The sequence below is a fragment of the Psammomys obesus genome, unplaced genomic scaffold (genome assembly GCF_907164565.1).
Source record: "Psammomys obesus unplaced genomic scaffold, mPsaObe1.curated_primary_1811, whole genome shotgun sequence".
NCBI lineage: Eukaryota > Metazoa > Chordata > Mammalia > Rodentia > Muridae > Psammomys > Psammomys obesus.
This window is the reverse complement of record NW_026585504.1, coordinates 22,932,052-22,952,645: the sequence shown is the minus strand read 5'-3', so window position 1 is coordinate 22,952,645 and position 20,594 is coordinate 22,932,052. Positions and strand designations below refer to the sequence as shown.

General features: G+C 39.5%; 1 protein-coding gene across 3 annotated transcripts in view; it reads left to right on the top strand.

Annotated features, from left to right (window-relative positions):
- The window catches only part of Slc12a6 (solute carrier family 12 member 6), a 91,309-nt gene that overhangs the window by 40,062 nt on the left and 30,653 nt on the right, over positions 1-20,594 (top strand). For 2 of the 3 annotated variants that reach the window (XM_055599122.1, XM_055599139.1), the window contains exon 2: positions 9,419-9,463. The exons of the other annotated variant lie outside the window; for it this stretch is intronic. In XM_055599122.1, the coding sequence (XP_055455097.1) occupies positions 9,419-9,463 (45 nt within the window). The remainder of the gene's footprint in view (positions 1-9,418; positions 9,464-20,594) is intronic. 3 annotated transcript variants of the gene reach the window in all.

The following is a 20,594-nucleotide window of genomic DNA, read 5'->3' as shown; positions in this document are numbered from 1 at the left end:
ACTACTTTCTGACGTTATTCAGGATGCCATTTTCTTTTATTGGATTGTCTTAGCTTTCTGAATGTACTTCCTGCGCCTCCTTACTTGTCATGCAGTCTGTTCTCGATAACAGCTGTATGATCCTGTGGAGACATAAAGCCTTCCAGTGGCTTCCTATAATAGTTGAAGTAACTCAAAAGTCCTGATTGTGTCCTGGAATGCCTTATGTGATCTGTGTTCTTTCCTCACTGCCTGTACTCATCTCTTTAACCATGTTCTGTCACTCCCTGACTCTGGAACCAGAGTGATAGGCAGTTGTGAGCCTACCATTATAGGTGCTAAGGTGTGAACCCAGGTTCTTCACAAGAGCAGCAAGCATTCTTAACAGCTGAGACATTTCTCCAGCCCCCTATTTCTGTTCTTTCTCTCTTTATAATCCAACTACCAGCCTACTTTTTTTTAAAAAAAGCTAACCAGGCATGTTGTGTGGCTATTTAAAACCTTCCAGTTACTCAAGACCCTTGTTCAGAGTAAAAGTGACAATGATTATCATGGTCTTCAGGACCTTGGGTGTAACTACTACCTAATTTCCTGACCTCTTAGCCACTATGCTACTCACTATACTTTAGCACTTTACATGTTCTCAACAGTACCAAGTTTATTCCCATTTTATATGGCCTTTCTGCAGTTTATTCACTTTGTAGCCTAGCTGTAGCCCCCTCCCTTATTCCTTCCCAAATCCACCCTTCCTCCCTCCCTCATTTCCTCCCATGCCCCTCGCCAAGTCCACGGATAAGGGAGGTCCTCCTCCCCTTCCACCCTAGCTTATCAGGTCTCATCAGAACTGGCTACAGGCCTTTATTTTTTAACTATTTTATTTTTGTTATTTTAATTATGTCTCTTTTTCTGTATGCATGGCCAGTTAGTCACCATCTGCTGCAGATAGAAGTTTCTCAGGTAAAGAGTTGAGAAATGCATTGATCTATTGATATAAGTCATTAGGAATTGATTTAATATTGTGTCCATTTACCAGAATAATAGTAGTAGGTTCTATGATCTATGGTCTTGTCTAGTCACAGGTTCTTGGTCCTTTAATGGTGCCAAGTGTAGGTTTTATCTTGGGGAGCGGCCTTAGATTCAGTCAGAATGATTGGTTACTCCCATGATGACCGTGCCAATGTAGTACCAGTGGGCAGTTCTTGTCAAGTCAGTCATCATTGTAACTGGGTATGATTAGTGATTATTTTTTTCTTCTGGTAACATGCACCATCTCTAGCACTATGAGAACTAGCCGACCAACCAGCATGACTTCCCCATATTCTATGACTTAAATATGTGATACATTGAGCAGTACTGTTTCACTCATCAAGTTCTGGAGGGCAACCAAAAGCAGTGGCAGTAGCCTGTAATGGTTGTTTTTTTGTTTTTGTTTTTGTTTTTTTTTTTTTGGGGGGGGTCGTTATTGTCTATGGGACTTTACTGGCCAGCACCTCCAAAGAAAGTAACTCACTTCAGAGACCAGGCTTTTATTTGTTGCCCATTTGCAGGGTAACTCTATTTTACTCTATTTTAACTTTTTATGTATGTCTCTAGATGTATTTTAGAAAACTTCTGCAGTAGTAGGTTTCTATATGACTTTTTCAAAGTGTGTTTAGCATTATTTTTCCCTTCTCTACTCCCTCTTTTACCTTTTGCAGTCCTGCCCTTTACTCTCCTTACCCAGTTCTCTCCTTCCTGTTCAACATTTCTCTTTTGCCCCTCTGTATCAGCTCTTTATTAATGGTTACCACCTCAGAAAGGTTTGCCCAGCATATCAGCGTAGCCTCTCCAGTTACCCTTCTTTACTCTCCATATATAACACTTCTAAAGTGAAATTACATTTTTTTCTTTTTCAGTGCTGGGGAATGACTGAAGTTATCTTAATTATTAATTTTCTTTCATTTATCTCCACATATCTGTATGAGGACAGGAACCTTTTATTTATTTATTTTTTATTTTTTGGAAGGCAAATGTGAAAGAAAAGTTCTTACAGTAAATGAAGAATTCCAGTGACACAAATCATAAGAAAACAAAATAGCTTTGTGGCCAATAGGGGAAAGGCCTTACTGGTCTAGATAAATGAAAGACCCTAACCTTAGCTAAAAGAGGAAAGGAGGGCACAGAAGAAAAGCTTGAAGTGAGCAGAGGTTGTTTATATGGTTTAAGGAATGAAGCTGTCCCCTTAACATAAAAGTCCACAGTGAAGTGTCAGCTTCTAAATATACAAGCTGAAGCAAACTGTATAGAAGATGTAGCGAAGATGATTGCTGACAGAGGCTACACAATACAGTGTAGACAGTATAGTACACCTTGAAGAAGATGCCAACTGGAGCTGTAGCTAGGGAGGAGAATTTAATGTATCCCACTTATATGTATCCTGCTTATACTCTATATAAGCAGTGTATTTGTTTCAATTTAGTTTACTGCGTATTTTCAGCCTACTGTTGAGACCTAATCCCAAGGGAGGGGGGCGGACAGGTTCCTTTCAAACTAACAGTTATGTTCCTGATCACTTACAAACTCTGATGGATGTGCCAGGGTGGGTTGGTACCCATGGTGGGTATGTGGGGGGGAGTGGCTCCCCTTCTCTGAGAAGAGAAGGAGAGATGGGGGAGGAGGTGTGAGAATGGGACTGGGAGGAGAGGAAGGAGGGGCCTGTGATCAAGCTGTAAAGTAATTAAACAAATTAATGAAAAAAAGAACTCTGATGGAGATAGGCAAGATTAAAATAGTTTGCATGCCTGCTTAACATAATATCCATCCTGCAGCCTGTAAATCAAAGAATACTTCTGACTTTCAGGTCTTCTTAAGAAATACATTTCTTTTTTTTTTTCTTTTTGTATTTTATTTTTTTCTTATCAGTTACATTTTATTAACTCTGTACCCCAGCCGTGTCCCGATCCCTCATTCCCTCCCAATCCCTCCCTCCCTCCCTCCTCTCCACCGTGTCCTTTGCCAAGTCCACTGATAGGGGGGACCTCCTCCCCATTCCTCTGATCCTGTTTTATCAGGTATCTTCAGGACTGGCTGCAAAGCTCTCCTCTGTGGCCTAACGGGACTGCTCCTCCCTTGGGGAGTGGGGAGGCCAAAGAGCCAGTCATTGAGTTCCTGTTAGAAATAGTCCTTGTTCCCCTCACTATGGGAAACCAATTGGTTACTGAGCTACCACAGGCTACATCTGAGCAGAGGTTCTAGGTTACATTCATACATGGTCCTTGGTTGCATGTCAGTCTCAGAAAAGACCCTGTGCCCAGATATCTTTGGTCCTTGTGGAGCTCCTATCCTTTCCTCATCAGACTAACTCCCCTTCTTTCTTATGATTCCCTGTACTCTGCCAAAGGTTTGGTCATGAGTCTTTGCTTTGAAAACACTGCTAGTTAGAGTCTTTCAGATGTGCTCAGTAGACTCCTGTCATACGTTCAATGCACATCCCATCTGTCATTCTAAACGAGGATTGATCATCTTACCCCATGTCCACTCTCTTGAATATCTTTTTTAGGTGTACAGATTTCATTATGTTTATCATATCTTATAGGTCTATATAAGTGAGTATATACCGTGTTTGTCTTTCTTCTTCTGGGATATTTCACTCAGGATGATCTTTTCTAGGTCCCACCATTTGCCTGCAAATTTCATGATTTCCTCCTTTTTGATTGCTGAGTAGTATTCCATTGTGTAAAAATACCACAATTTCTGTATCCATTCCTCCGTTGATGGACATCTGGGTTGTTTCCAGGGTTGTTTCTAAGACAATTAGGAATAGTGCTTCCTCAAGACCCAGCTATACCACTGCTAGGTATATACCCAAAGTTTGCTCAAGTACACAAAAGGGATATTTGCTCAACCATGTTTATAGCAGCTTTATTTGTAAGAAATACATTTCTTAACATGGTAGCTGTTGTACAAAGTGATTCCTCTGAGACTTCTGAGCAAAGTACATAAAAAAACTTTCTGGTAGGATTTACCTTTCAGAATGTTTATGGCCTGTGGCGGATCAGTGCATCATCACTAACAGGAGGTGGAAGTAGTTGGTTCCTCCCCTCATGTTTGAGGTTTGAAACCTAACTGAGAGCCAGATATGGGAGCAGCAGAAAGCAAGGAATAGAAGTAGAGATAGAGAACTTGTCTACTTGACAAACCATTAATGAATAAGGAATTGCTTTTTTGTGGAGCAAAAAAAAATTGCTTTTTTTGTGAGCAAAGAGTGGTTTCTTAAGATATTACCTATTCATGATGAAGATGGTTTGAACATTGTTCAAGTGATGACACATAATTCAGAATATTCCACAAACATTGTTGGTAGAGCAGTGGTAAGACATCTGCATTATTGTAGCACAGTTCATGGTGGCCAGCCTCTACAATCGGCCTACATACCTGTCAGCAAACAAGGATAAGGAAAATGTAGTATATATAGTACACAATGGACTTTCATTAGGCTATAGTGGAGAACCGAATTATGTTATTTGCAGGAAAATGGATGTAACTAGACATCATGTTAAGCAGAATAAGCCAGATTTAGGCAAACAGTATAGGTTCTTTCTTGTATGTGGGATCTAGTTTGTTGTTGTTGTTTTTTTCAGACATGAAAGTAGAAAGTGGGGGGCTGGAGAGATGGTTTAGAAGTTAAGAGCACTGACTGCTCTTCCAGAACAGTTTGTTAAGAACTCTTAACAAACTCTGGTTTCTATACACTGTCATCAAGGAAGATATAAAGTAGACACCTTATTTCCATAATTAAAGTTTTAAATGCTGACTGGTCATTTATAGTTCAGTTACATTTTCAGAGAATTTTCTCATTGATTTTTGGAAAAGAGAAATTCCAAACTTGTCTATTCAATGACATTTGGGGCAACACATTAGCATGTGAATATCTAGCTTTTAAAAATAGATCTTCTCATCTGAATAAAAGCATGCACAAGGATTGTACAAATTCAAGCCAGACAAAAAGGAGGTGAGAGATGCACTAAGAGAGGAGGTGGACTCAGTCCCAAAGAAAATCCATTTTTCTCTGCCAGTGTGGGGCTGGGTAGATTAAGCAAACTCCTTGGGCAGGCCTCATGCTCAGGAGTAGTTGATTAACATAAATCAGACTACATGGTTTTTGTTTGTGTGTGTGTATGTGTTTATGTGTATGCTTTTTTGGTTTTTTATTTTCTGTCTTTTGGGGTTTTCTTTTCCTTTTTTGTTTTTGAGAGAGAAAGGGATGGAAAAGGGGAGGTAGCAAGAACATGAATGGGTAGGGAGATTGGGAGGATCTGGGAGGACTTGGGAGAGAGGAAAGAATATGATCAAAATATATTGTGTGAAAAATGAAAAAAAGAGAAATCTGAAAGAAGGCAAGGATTCAATCTGTCATGTACCTTCGGAGCAAAGAGGAAAATGTCAGTGGGTGGTGCTCACTTACAGATATTTTTCTAGGAGCCTCAATACTTTACCACTGCCCATGAAACAATTCTGTTCTAATTTTCGGTTAAGAATTTCTTTACCTACAGCTATTCTCATAGCTGAGAATAGATATACCATGACCTTCATTCCAGACCACAGCAATAAAGTAAGTCATATAATTTGTACTTTTTTGTTCCTTACTTGCATTCATAATATGCTGCAGTTTCTATGAAGTGTGCAGTCGCATAATACTCCTCCCTAAACAATACACATAGCTCATGATCATCTGAAAATTTCAGAAGCTACAATCTCTTCACTGGTGGAAGAGCTTGCCTCAGTTGATGCCTGCCATTTATCTGAGTGCTGCATACTTAAGACTGGGTGGGAGGTGATAGCAACTTTTAAAAGACACATGAAATCTGTGATGACTGATTCTTCACACAAAAGTCTCTGGAGCATGTAATGCTGTTTGACAGCATTCCTGTTCTTTTGTCTTGGGGAAACAAGGTCTCACTGGGTAGCCAACAAAGGTCTCAAACTCACATACTTTATTATCAGCCTCCCAAGTGCACTAACACAAGCACGCTACCACAGCTGGCAATTATTATGACAGCACTTAATTTGTAGAGTTTTTCAAATTAGTTAATCCTCCCAAAGACTGCCTCTGTTTTATTTTTCATTCATTTCAGTCATGTTTATTAATTGTATGAACCATATGTTTTGTTAATGCATTCTCACGTATGTGGATGGTATTTCACTAGATCATATTCTCCCATATGATCGGAATTCTTTCTCTATCCTCTTTATTTCTTCCCTAGTAATCCATTTTTCTACTTCCTTTCTCTTTTTTTTAGAAAAAAATTTAAAGATTTATTTTTTGTATATGAACACTCTGTTTTCATGTACACCAGAAGAGGGAAGCAGATTCCATTACAGATGGTTGTGAGCCACCATGTGGTTGCTAGGAATTGAACTCAGCCAGAGAGGTGGCTCAGTGGCTAAGAGCACTGTCTGCTCTTCCAGAGGTCCTGAGTTCAATTTCCAGCAACCACATGGTGGCTCACAACCATCTATACTGGGATCTAATGTCCTCTTCTGGTGTGCAGGTGTACATGTAGATAGAACATTCATCTACATTAAATAAATAAATAAACCTTTAAAAAAAGAGTTCTTGTTTACTCTTTCTATCTTGATGCTGTTTATTATTATTACTTACTGAAATACTGGAAATCAAACTCACTCTATAACGAACTATGTCGCTATCCCTAGTGTCTTTAAAATGTTATGTTTAATTACATAAGACATGTATATATGAAACATGGAGAGTATTATTTGAATTTCATGTAATAATTAATAAAATTATATTAAAAATGTAATATTTATCACTGCCAAAAAAAGTGGTACTTTTAATAGCTTCTTGCTGACACAATAATTGGAGAAAATATGAAACTTCAATTAGAAATTAGTAAAATTAAAGTTGTAATTTTTCCTCATTGTTCACAAGCCCGTGCTCTAAATTTATTTTTATTCCTTCAGATACTTGCAAGGAAGCCAGATGCAATTATCAGCATCTCAAGAGACTTAGTCTTTGAAGAAAGTACAGCTTAGGGCTGTTTCCATATTTAGCCCTTAATGCTTTTCAAGACCTTAAAATAAGCAAGTGGTTAATGGAAGAGTGGTACTTGTCAATCTCTCTTGCATTAGGAACTTGGCTTGTTGTTACCACTTTCTGATTATTGATTAAACAGGGTGTGTGTGTGTGTGTGTGTGTGTGTGTGTGTAATTTTTTTTTACAATTTATTCATTTTATATCCCAATTGTAGCCTCCTCCCTCATCTCCTTCTAGTTCCACCCTCCCTCCCTCTTACTCCCTATCCTCTTCTCCTAGTCCACTGAAAGGGGGAGTCCTTCTCCCCTGCCCTCTGACCCTAGCTTATGCAGTCTCATCAGGCCTGCCTGGATCCTCTTTCTTCTGTGGCCTGGCAAGGCTGTATCAGAAGGAAGAGTGATCTAAGAGCAGGCAACAGAGTTCATGTCAAAGACAGCCCCTGTTCCCCTTACCTTAGGAATCCACATGAAGATTGAGCTGCCTATGGGCTACATCTGAGCAGGGGATCAAGGTCCTCTCCATACATGCATGGTCCTTTGTTGGTACATCCGTCTCTGCAGGACGGATGGACCCAGATTTTTTACTTTGTTGATCTCCTTGTAGAGCTCCAGAAACAGTTTTGTTGTTGTTGTTGTTTTCTTTTGTCCCTCAACTGAAAAATGGATGCAGAAATTGTGTTACATTTACACAATGGAATAATACTCAGCAATTAAAAATAAGGAAATCATGAAATTTGCAGGCAAATGGTGGAAACTAGAAAAGATCATCCTGAGTAAGGTAACCCTGAAGCAGAAAGACACATATGGTATATACTCACTTCACTTATAAGTGGATATTAGCCATATAATATAGGATAAACATACTAACATCTATAGTCCTAAAGAAGCTAAACAACAAAGAGGACCCTAGGACCCTGAAACCTCACTCAGAAGGGCAAACAGGATAGACATTGGAAGTAGAAGACAAAGAACAGGACAGGAACCTTCCACAGGGGTCCTCTGAAAGACTCTACCCATCAGGGTATCAAAGGAGACACTGAGACTCATAGCCAAACTTTGGGCAGAGTGCAGGAAACCTTATGGAAGAAGAGGGAGATAGATCTGGGGAGGACAGGAACTCCACAAGGAGACTTACAAAGCCAAAAAACCTAGGTCCAGGGAGGCCTGCGGAGACTGATACTCCAACTAAGGACCATACTTGGAGAGGACCTAGAACCCCTGTTCATAGGAAGCTCATAGGCTGTTCAGTTTCCTAGTAAGGGGTACAGAGGCTGGTGGGGGGGAAGGCAGCCTTGTCAGGCCAAGAAGATGATGAAGCCAGCCCTGATGAGACTTGACATGCTAGGGTCAAATAGAAAGGAAGGAGGACCTACCCTATCAGTGGACTAGGGGAGGGGCATAGGGGGAGAACAGGAAGGGAGGGCAGGGTTGGGAGGAGGAGATGGAGGGGGCTACAGCTGGGATATAAAGTGAATAAATTGTAGTAAATAAATAAATAAATATGCTCACTTAATCCTTAATCACTTTACTTTCAGTTCACATTAGAGTATTCTAGTGGTAATAAACACTCTGGTTATGTGTTGCCTTTTAGTGTTTGCAGAAAATAAAACTTGTATCACAGGTCCTCGCAGTATTTACTTCTGCTTTATGAACTACTGTTGCCTAGTCAGATCTGCATGGTGATTTTTATTTACTTTTTATTGTAAGTATGCAACAAGAAGTTTACCACTTTGGTCAGTTTTCAAGTGTGTATTTCTGGCAATTGTTATCTATAGTGCTTCCCTGCCCTTACTCCATTTCCTGAATTTCATATCACACAAATAGCACCTCTAATCATTTAGCAATAATACCCATACTTCATTCAGCCAATCCCACTAGCCCCTCATCTTTCTGTCTATAAATCTGCTTCTGATCAATATTGTATAAAATGTAATTATATAATATGTATTCTTAGTGTCTGCCTTTTCCCTATTAGCATAGTGTTTTCAAGTTCCATCTGTGTTTTACAGAGTGTTCTTTTTATAGCCGGGTAAGACTCCAGCCTACATGGGTACCACATTTCATTTACTCCTTCATCTGCTGGAGGACAGCTTGGACTGTTTGTGCCTTTGAGTCTTGTGAATAATGCCACTGGAAACTTGGTTATGTATGTGTCTGAGTCCCTGTTTTCAGGGGTCGTGGAATTGTTGGGTCATGTAACAACTCAGTATTTAATGTATTGATGACTGTGATCCTTGTTTTACAATAGTTCATTCTGGGTTTTTTTTTTTTTTACCCTTTTGTTAATGTTATTTTTTTTTTAATTTTTTGCTTATTACCTTGCTTGGCTTTTGTTGCTTGAGTTTGAAATAATCGTTTGCTTTGGTCATTCATTTTTTTCTATCCTTTTCAATTGTTTGTTTTTCAGACCCGAATCAGAACTCCGTCACAGGGGAGCACAGCCAGCTGTTAGGTATAGTATTGCTCTGGGGAGTGGCTCTCTAAAGTCACCTTACCTGTTTGGACTGACAGACATTACTTTTTCCCCTTTTTGTTGTTTTTTCATTTTGCTTTTCCCCCCTCAAGTCTATCGCTGATTATTTCCAACTTGCTAAGCTATAGGAAGCTGCTTTTGTAACTAATTACTAAAACTCAGAAAGTAATTTTACATAGTTTGTACCAAAAAAAAAAAATCTTAGAACTTCTTTTTCCAGGATAATATTGAAAAGAAGACATTATCCTCCACACATGTGCTGTGGCAGTTTTGCCCACAAACACATCATGCACACACACGGTAATTATTTAAATGTTAGATTAAGGGATAAAGAGATGGCTCAGTGGTTAAGAGCATTGGCTGTTCTTCCATAGTACCCTGATTCAATTCCCAGAACCCACGTGGTAGCTCAACTGTCTGGAATTCCTGTTCCAGGGAATCTGACACTCTCACACAGACATACATGCAGTCAAAGCACTGATGTATATAAAATTAAAATAGATTTTTTTTAAAAACCTTACATTAAAATGGGTCAGTGAGATAGCTAATCAAGTAAAGCTGCTTGCCACACAAGCCTGGTGACCTGAGTTTGGTCCTCAGGACCCATGTACAGGGGAAAGGGAAGGAGAGAACGAACTCCACAAAGTGGCCTCTTACCTCCACACTTACAGTGTGGCACATGCACACACACTCCATAATAAGATTAAAATGTTATGTAATATCTTAGACTTTACAGATAGTCTTCTCTTTTATTGTTTGTGTTGGTGTTGAGTCCCGTTTTAATTGCTGGAAGCCATTCAGTTGCTGTGAGGTGCTCACCTGGTTAAGCACTTGCCTGACAATCTGAGTTTGAGTCCTGGGGCCTGCATAGCAGGAAAGGACTGGCTCTATCAGGTTGTCCTCTGACCGTCACAGTGCAGCATGTGAGCATCCACCACCGCCCACAAACAAACAAGTAAATACATAACAAAATGTCAGTACTGAAAGCCTTCATAGGCAACATGACCTTTAATAACCATAAAAATGATAGTCCCGTTTCTTACCTATGAAGCAAGTTATAGAGGTGAATTGATTTCCTCTAGGACAAGATTTTAATAAGTTGTCATCACTTGTAGATTTCAAAATACACATTTACAACTTGGACTCCTTTCTGTAAACACTGCAATAAGGAATCCAAGCAGTACAAAAGACCAGCATTAAAAAAGCAAATCCTTTAAAGGGTTCCTTCTCTCTACCACCTCAACTCTACTTCCCCAAGTACTTAATTCTGACTGCTTATTAGGAACTTCAGAATTTTTTATTTATACCAGTTCATGTTATATATGATTTTTTTCCTTTTTATGTTAATGGTGTTTTATTACTCAGATGGCCTTTTATCATGTAGTGTTTTGCCTTGGTATCTCACATCAGTGCATAAAGATCTACTTCATCCCTTTATTTAGAATGCAGTGGGGTTTTGTAGTCACTGCAGCTTTACTCAGCCACTTCCCCCTCTTTATGAGCATTTATGTTGTCTCTAGAACACTGATAAAGAAATTATCATGAAGATGAGCATGAAGATGGCTCATCTGGTTAAGAACACTGGCTGTTCTTTCTGAGGACCTGAGTTCAATTCCAAGCAGCTCACATGGCAGCTCCCAACCGTCTATAACTTCATATCCAGGGACTCCACCACCGCCTTCTGGCCTGTGTATGCACTGTATGCATGTGCACACAGACAACATGCAAGCAGAACACACCCATACACATACATTTTTTAAAAATAGAAATTATGTTGCAATGAGCATCTTGTACTTGCATCTGTGCAGTCAAAGTTATCAGTACTTTTGTAGGCAAACTTTTCTCAAAGGGTTTATACATTTTCAACACGATAAATTACCATAAACTCCCACTGATCTGGGTATGGAATGCTTGGTTCTCTGTTACCAAAAACTGATGTTATTTTTGAAGATTTATTTACTTAGTTACTTATTTTATATGGGACTGATGTGCCGGCCATAGCATGTATGTGGAGGTCAGATGACAGCTTTCAGGCATCAGTCTCTGCTTCCTCTGTGTGTTGTAGATATTGAACTCAGCTTGTCAGGCTTGATGGCAAGTGCCTGCTGAGCCAGCTCTCCAGCCCAAATTGATATTAATCTTTTTTTTTTTTTACATTTACTAGTAGGTAAAATGTCATTTCTAGTTTGTTTTATACTTATTTAATTATGGGTGAGAATAAGAACTTTATTGTTGCATTGTATGGTGGTATGAATGAATTTGTACACTGCTGAGTTTTTGGCTATTAGAATATACAATAGCAGCTGTGGAAAATGTGTTCTCAGAAAGTCCACAATAGGGAAAGAACTTGATATGACTTGTTTGTTTACAGAAAAGCTCTAGAGAATTGAAGAAACTGGGCATGCATGCATGCTTGCTTTCTGCCTGTCTGTCTATCTATCATCTCATGGTAGCACATTCCTGTAATCCCACCATGTGGGAAACACAGGCAAGATCAAGATTACAAGCCCAGCCTGGGATACATGAGCCCTTGTCTCAATTTTTTTTTTCTCCCCTGAATTGTGAAATAGCCGAGACAGGCTCCACACTCTGAGACTAGTTTGTTATCTATGCAGTGGAGATAGGGGAGGACCTTCACAAGTAAAATAGACAGGTAAGAATCTGTATACTTAAAATTAAATTTGCACTGAAGTAGAGAAAGACTATATTTTGTAATTTTTTTTTTCACAATTGCCCCACCTTTCAGGACAGGGGATGTAATTCAGTGATACAATACTAACGTGGCAAGCACCAGATAGTGGGCTAATCTCAGTGCCTCAATAAACAAATTCCAGCACCTCAAAATACAAACCCCTAACACCTGAAATGCACCACTCCCCCAGGTCTTTCTAAGAAGCTCCTGTGGGTAGGTTTGCCCGGCAGGGAACACTGGCTCAATTGTTTTGCCTGATGAATTCAATTTATAATAACATCTTTCAGACTTTTCCTGCCAAATGTGATTTAAAACAGCATCTTCCAGAGCTGCTAAGTGGTGCTCCTTCCAAAGGGCTACAGTTATTTTTATGTATTTACTGTTCCCACTGACTCATCAGCCTGCTTGCAAAACTCAGGGTCAGGCTGAGGTAATGTATGGGAGGTGAAACTGCTTCTGTGATAACAAACCAAAGTCTGTACTTGACAATTTATGAACTTTCCCCTATGTGTATGTGTGTGATTTTCGATTTCAAAGATTTTAGAAAGTAAGCAGTCAAACATCAGTGAGTCATACAGATTTTATTAAACATACAAAGATAAAAACTCCAGTCTTATACAATTTCTTTTGTAGCATAGGAAACCAAATATACACTGTTAAATAAGTTTGAATCTTTTGTAGCCTTAATCCCAAACTTAACAGTGGCAATATGAGGAAAGCATTGTCCAGCCCAAAATATTTGTAATCTGAATCATGAAGTATTTTTTATTTTAGTTTAAATATATTACTTGTATTACTTTTTAAAGAATTTCATGCATGCATACAATTCTGGGATGACAGGTAGTTTTGATTTCCATTATATTCACCCCAATACTCTCCTAGCTCCTCCCAAATCCATTCCCATTCCACTTTTTCTAAAGTTTCTTTTCTTTTCTTTTTTTTTTTTTTAAACAACAACCCACTGAGTCGAGTTTGCAAGGCCCACATACTCATGGATGTTAAGCCATCCAGTGTAGTGTGGTTGAACTACCAGGGGCCATACTGTTAAAGAAAGGTATCTCCCTCTCCCAGCAGCATCACCTGTTAGTAGCTGTTCAGCAATGGATTGGGGCTTTCCAACACGTCTCCCCTCAATGCTGGAATGTTGGCCAGATTGACCTTGTGCAGGTCTTCTTGCATGTAGCTGTTTTTAAGATTAACATCACAAGCTGGGGTTTGGCTTAGTGTTGATCCACCATGCATTAGGCCCTGGTTTCAATCCCCAATGCCTCAACAATAAACAAATACCATTATCAAGTTGCTAAAAATTCATGACAGGCTTTATATAAAAAATGAATTTATTTCCCTGTCATGGTGATTCAGACCTGTTATCCCAGTACTTACGAAGATGAGACATGAGGAACATGAACTTGAGGTTAACCTGAGCATAGACCCTACCTCAAAAAATAAACAAATAAACATAAAGTTATATACTTCTTACATTAGTAATGAAGAAATATATAATTGTTTCAATACAGGTAGATGGAGCATTTTGATAGGAAATTTAAAACTAGTTGTTCATAGCTAGAGTTTTCTTGTGATCCTACTCATTAACTCCTCAGTGAGGGAGAAGAATAGATTATCTGTTTTATATTTAACTGAACCACTTGAGAGCCAACTAGGAACTAGGTTCTCTTGTTTGAAGTATGTACCAAATGAAGACTAAAAGGAATGAGGTTATCATCACATTTTACTCCTCATAAGATCACAGAATCCGTGCATTAACCATCAGTGGTTAATATCTCAAAAAGATAGCCAGACATGGCAAAGTATCACAGTGCAATTATGCAGGAGTTCTTTTTCTCTCCCCCAAAACAACAGATGTATGATTAAACCTCTAGAGTCAGCTGTCAACCAATTCATAGGAACTACAATAAACAAAATGTCACATGGCATCACACTGATGTCATCATCAAAATCCAGTTCTTCAGAAACTCTAGGACACGTGACATGATTTCTTGAAGAGAAAGAAAGAAAACTATAGCTGGAAGAAATAAAGTAGTCAGTTGTAATGTGCTCCTGTCTGACTGCGGATTCAAACAATATAGATCAAAAGCATTACATAGAAGGCTTTAATATAGCTCAGTGTTGGCTTGCTTCCTTAGCATGCATGAGTGCCCATAATGATCTTCTTATGGTTCAGTCCTCATCACTGCAGAAATAAACAAGCAAACAAGCCAACCTATGAACCTCTTTTGCACCCTTTTCTCATTAATTAAAACCTATATCCACCATATTTCTCAGAATATTTAATAGACTTCCATTTCCAATATACTTCTCAGAAAATCTCACATTTTTCAAATTTGTCATTTACTTGAAACAGTCTTTTTTTTTTTTTTTACAGAATTTGAGACAAATTTTCCTGTTCTAGATGTGGTCCAAACAAAGATGTATGTCAGAGGAAATTAAGTACTCTTAATGTTCCATGTCTGTCTAGATCCCCCTAGCAAAGACCATCTGACAAGGTCAGTAGACTAAAGGACTATTTTTCCAATTTATCTCGGTTCCAAAATACATTGTTACTGGTAATTGACAAGAGAAACATTGTAGAAATAATACAACCAAACAATAAAGATCTTTAAACATCAAGATATTAACTACACATTTCTGATTACAGAGAAAAGGAAGACTAGCTTAGTGATAGTGTGCTCAAAGCCCTGGGTTTGAGTCTATAGCACATATGAAAAGGAACAACAAAACAAGTTGTATAAGGACATACATTTGTCACAAAAAGCAGAAACAAATTTTTCAGAGGTTCTGTCAGTTTTCTTTTGAATTATGCCATGAAACACAGCAGCTTTCTCGTGGTATCCATATTGTTTGGGTAGTAAAATGAAAGAGAAGGAACTGGCAATGACATTGGGAGGCTGAAATTGGGGCCAGTCTTGCAGCCCCAGTGGGTATCTTACAAAGCCATCTTAATGGTTCTCTTAAAAAAAAAAAAAAAAAAAAAAAGATTTGTGTGAGTGTGTGTTGGTGGTGGGGTGCCTGCATGAGTTTATGTGTTCCACACATGTGTGATTGTTGCCCTTGGAGGCCAGGAGAAGGAATCTAGTCCCCTGGAACTGGAGTTATAGTTGTGAGCTATTCGACGAGGATACCAGGAACCAAACTGAGATTCTTGGCAAGAGCACTAAGTGCTGTTAACTGTCAAGACATCTCTCCAGCCACAGAATTCTGTATAATCTTCAAGAGTCCTGGGATATATGTTTGGTTCTGAGTTCATGCCAAAAAAAAATATTTTTACTTGGAAAATCTAGAAATTCCACTGTGCCTGGCATTCCTGTGTAACCCAGACTACAGAAGCCTACTCTAACTAGTTGTCAACTCCGTATTATAGCTGAGAAGTGACCCATGCCTTTCAGTAAGATTACATCTAGTTTCATGTTTTTCTGTGTAACCAAATCTGACAAGGGCTGTGTTCTCCTCTCTACTTTTCATGATTGTCCTGAGTCAGGATTGATTGGGACAACTAGGTCTTGCAAGTATCATTGTCATCCTATGTTACAAAGTCTCCAGAGAAACTATTTTCTTTTCCAAAGCAATTAAGTAGTCAAACAAATGGAGGCTGGCACAGAAACAGCCAGAACCAGATTGTCTGACGAATAAGGTGACTCACTTGGGACTTAAGACTGAGGTGTCCAAACAGAGCAGCAGCAGCAGAATTGGGCAGGATGCTCCTAATGCTAGATTTAAAAAAATCTTTAATTTATCCTTTAATAGTTTTCTAGAATATTTTAAAAAGACTTTCACATACCATGTTTTGTTAGTTAGTTAGTGTGTCTGTTTTTACCATTAAATTAACATTGTGTAGCAAGAGCTCCTCAGGTAAAGGCGCTTGTTGATGAGTCTGTGTTTGGTCCCAGGACCTCACATGAAAGAAGAGAGCAACCTCCCACAAATTCCTGTGACCTCCACATACATGCCAAGTGGCACATGTGACCAAATGTATACCAGCAATGGGTAAATTAATTAATTTAAAAATCACTTCATTGGGCCAGGAGTGTAGTACATACCTTTAGTCCCAGTAGCACTTTTAGTCTCAGGAGGCAGAGGCAGGTGGATCAGCGAGTTTGAGGCCAGCTTGGTCTATATTGTGAGTTCTAGGACAACCAGAGCTATATAGTGATACCCTCTCTCAAAAAAAGTCATTGTAATAAACTCAAAAATAAAATCATCATGTAGTTACGTTAGTGTACCTACCTAAACACTTGTGCAGTCTAAACACTATACATCTCAGTGAACTTTAATGCAGTTAGGATAGTTTTTCTGACTCTAAGGTTCACTTAGTATTTTAAACTTTTACTACCAATTACATTTTATGTACCTATCACCATAATACATATGTTTGTATTATTTTCTCAGCTTTGTCCTCCATCTCTGAAACTTATTTTTTCACTTGTTCTTGTCTGTCCATGGTGATAATCTGTTGTGCTTTTTATTTGATTGACCATCTTATTTACTTAAGGTATTTCCAATTTTTTTAAGTTTTCAATCTTTTTGCCAAATTTTTCCTTTATGTTTTGGACTTTACCTCCAATTTACTGTTAAATTTTGAGATTGTGTTGTTGAAGTCTAGAGCACTAAGTGCTCTCCTTAACTTGCCCATCTGTTTGAATCATCTATATGGTCATTATTAAGACTCTGAATTCTTTCTTAGACGTCCGTCTGTCTTCACTAGGGAGTTGGCTAAAGGTGTCTGTGTTGCACCTTTGTCTTTCTGTGTTGTGTGCATGTCTTAGTATGTTTGACTTTTAGTTTTGACTTCCTCCCCTTTGGAGTTTATTCTGTTGTGTTTTCTGTGATTCTTCCAACAGGCTTGTCTGCATGAAATTAAGCTCCGTGGAATGGAGAAATTAAGTGTTAAGTGTAGTCGCTGAGGTAATCTCATCATAGTTCTGTACCAACGGGACTAAGGGAGGATCAGCACACAAAGAACCAAGGCAGCCAGAAGATTCAGAATATCAGTGGTCTTTAAGATTAGTGTGGGTTCTCCTCCTCTGCCATCTGCCCATAACTTACCAAGTATCAACAGGACTGCCTGGATCATCATCCTCTGTGGCCTGGCAAAGCCACATCACCAGGGGCAAGTGATCAAAGAGCAAGCCACCGAGTTCACCATTTCAGTGGACTAGGGGAAGGGGAAGGGGGTGGGGAAGAGGGAGGGAAGGTGGAACTGAGAGGAGTTAAGGGAAGGGCCTTCAATAGGGATATATAATGAATAAATTGTTATATATATTAGTATGGGTGTGGGGGATTGCCTGAATTCTGTGAATCATCTGGGCACCCCAATAGCTAATGTCAGACCCACTGAAGTCTGGTTCTGTCTGGAGGCTGTGACTAAAGCTGTAGGCTCCATGTAACCTCTGGGGGCCAGAGTAGTATAGACCCCTGCAGTGACTACTATAACCTCAGAATTCAAAATCTCATACCCACACTAATGTTAAAGACCACTGAAGCCAAAGCCCCAGTTTCTCAGGGGACTGTGAGCACACTGGACCTCAGGCCACTCACTGAACCCTGAGACCACCGGGCCTGGAGGTTAGTTAGTTGCACAGTGCTCTCAGATCCCGGTGGAGCCAGTGGCCCATTTCAAGGTGCTTTCTGGTCCTGCAGAAGCCTGAATAAATGCAATTTTTATAAATTAACATATATTTAAATTTCCCTGTGTTTAATTTGTTTGTTTGTTTGTTTGTTTGTTTGAGACAGGGTTTCTCTGTATAGCCTTGGCTGTCCTGGATTCACTTTGTAGACCAGGTTGGCCTTGAACTCACAAAGATCTTTCTGCCTCTGCCTCTGCCTCCCTGAGTGCTGAGATCACAGGCGTATGCCACCACACCTGCCTATTTTTTATTTTTTAATATTAACTTATTCTGTGTGTATGAGTGCTTTACCTACATATGTGCCTGTGCACCACATGTGTATTTAGTGCTCATATGCCAGAAAAGGGTATTGGATCCCCTGTCCCTGTCGTTGGTGGTTGTGAGCTGCTGTGTAGGTACAGGGAATTGAATTTAGGTCCTTTGGAAAAGCAGCTGAGCCATCATCTCTTCAGCCCAGCATTTCTCTGTTTTAAAAGTGTCTTTTCATGTTTATTGGAGCCGGGATTTAACAAAGATCGTTTCTTAGATTTCAGTCACATCATAAGCCTTTGTTTTTGTTTGTTTGCTTGCTTGCTTGTTTTTTAAAAGTTTTTCATTATTATTATTAATTACAATGTATTCACTTTGAATCTCAGCTGTAGCCCCCTTCCTCATCTCCTCCGGGTCCTGCCCTCCCTCCCTTTTTCCCCCTCAATGACCTTCCTCCAGTCCACTGATAGGGGAGGTCCTCCTCCCCTACTGTCTGATCCTAGCCTATTAGGTCTCATCAAGACTGGCTGGATCCTCTTTCTCTGTGGCCTAGTAAGGCCACCTGGCCAGGGGGGGTAATCAAAGAGCAGGCAACGGAGGTCATGTCAGTGACTGCCCCTGCTCCTCTTACTAGAGAACCCCCATAAAGACTGAGCTGCTGATGGGCTTCATCTGAGCAGGGCATGTAGGTCCTCTCTATGCATTGTCCTTGGTTGATTCACCAGTCTCTGCAGGACCCTCTGAGTCCAGATTTTTTTGGCTCTGTTGCTCTCCTTGTGGAGCTCCTATCCCCTCTAGGTCTTCTTCCATAAAATTCCCTGTACTCTGCCCAAGGTTTGGCCATGAGACTCAGTATCTGCTTTGATACCCTTCTGGGTAGAGTCTTTCAGAGGCCCTCTGTGGTAGGCTCCTGTCCTGTTCCCTCTCTTCTCCTGATTCTGATGTCTATCCCGTTTGCCCCTCTGAATGAGGATTGATCATCTTACCCAGGGTCCTCAATGTTGTTTAGCTTCTCTAATACTATAAGTATTAGTATGTTTATCCTATATTATATGGCTAATATCTGCTTATAAGTAAGTATATACCATGTATGTCTTTCTGCTTCTGGGTTACCTCACTCAAGATGATCTTTTCTAGTTCCATCCGTTTGCCTGCAAATTTCATGATTTCCTTGTTTTTAATTGCTGAGTAGTATTCCATTGTGTAAATGTAACACAATTTCTTTATCCATTCCTTGGCTGAGGGGCATCTAGGTTGTTTCCAGATTCTGGCTATTATGAATAAGTATTATGAAAAACTATGAACATAGTTGAGCAAATGTCTTTAAAGACTCTAGCGAAGGGTTCATACAAAAATATATTGGATGCTGGCCATGAAGTTTATAGGTTTATACACACCTATAAACTAGTTCTCTGGGGGCTGAGGAAAAATAGTCAAGGGTTTGAGACCAGCTTGGGCCTCACAGTAAGACTCTTTCGAAAACTGCTACTGACCTCCAGCTGCTCAGTGTGCAGAGAACAAAAGGCTATATAGTATTTAGCCCCAAATTGTACGTTCATATATTATCTCAAGGCTCGGGGATCTTTGTGGAGGAGGGGACAGAAAGATTGTAAGAGCCAAAGGTGGTGGATAATTTAAAGGAAATTGTTTTTCAGACAGAAGTACGTATGAACTCACAGTGATTGTGACAGTGTGCATAAGATTTACACAAGCTTCAGCCAAACAAAATTCCAGCCTAGTGGGCATGACAGTGAATATGTAAACCCCCTACCAGCTGGGGAGCTGTTAGCATTTAATGATTTCCAGTAAAAGCAGATTCAGGTCATTGTTTAATGATGATGACCTTGATAGTGTGACCACACACCAGAGCAGACCTCAACAGTAAAACTAGCTGAGCAACCCAAAGTGGACCTGATAGGGAAAGAAGGTTTAAAAAAAAAAGGAGGTAGTGTCAAAATTTGGTTGGAAGCAATGGGAGGGTTAAATATATTCAATATATATCATTAAATTCTCAAAGTTGAAAACATCAGTATAGATTAAATCACCAAATGTAACTGATTGAAGCATTAGCAAGGAGGTCAGCAACAGGCCCTTGGCATGCAGACCTGGCAACCTGAGTTCCATCCCTCAAACCTTACAAAGGTAGGAGAGAACCAACTCTACCAAGTTGTCCTCTGACCTCCACATGTGCACTGTGACACACACACCACACATACATATATATACATACAATTTTTAATGTCAGATGGCCCTGGAAACCACTTTGACTCCCATTATCAGCATCAGCAATCTGCAAAATAGTCCATATCTAGAGCAAGAAATTAAGGCTGTCTGTGTTTTATTTATTTGTGGGTAAGTTTAAGGGTAGGGCATCTATTGTCTCCAGAGATCTCTGATTTAAGAAAATGGATTCATCAAATTGAATTCTTTGGTTTTCTGATTTGCTTTTGCCAGATGAACACCACATTCTCCAAGTAGTGCTGAGGTCTCCCACTCAGGCTAAAGAACACCACATTCTCTAAGTGCT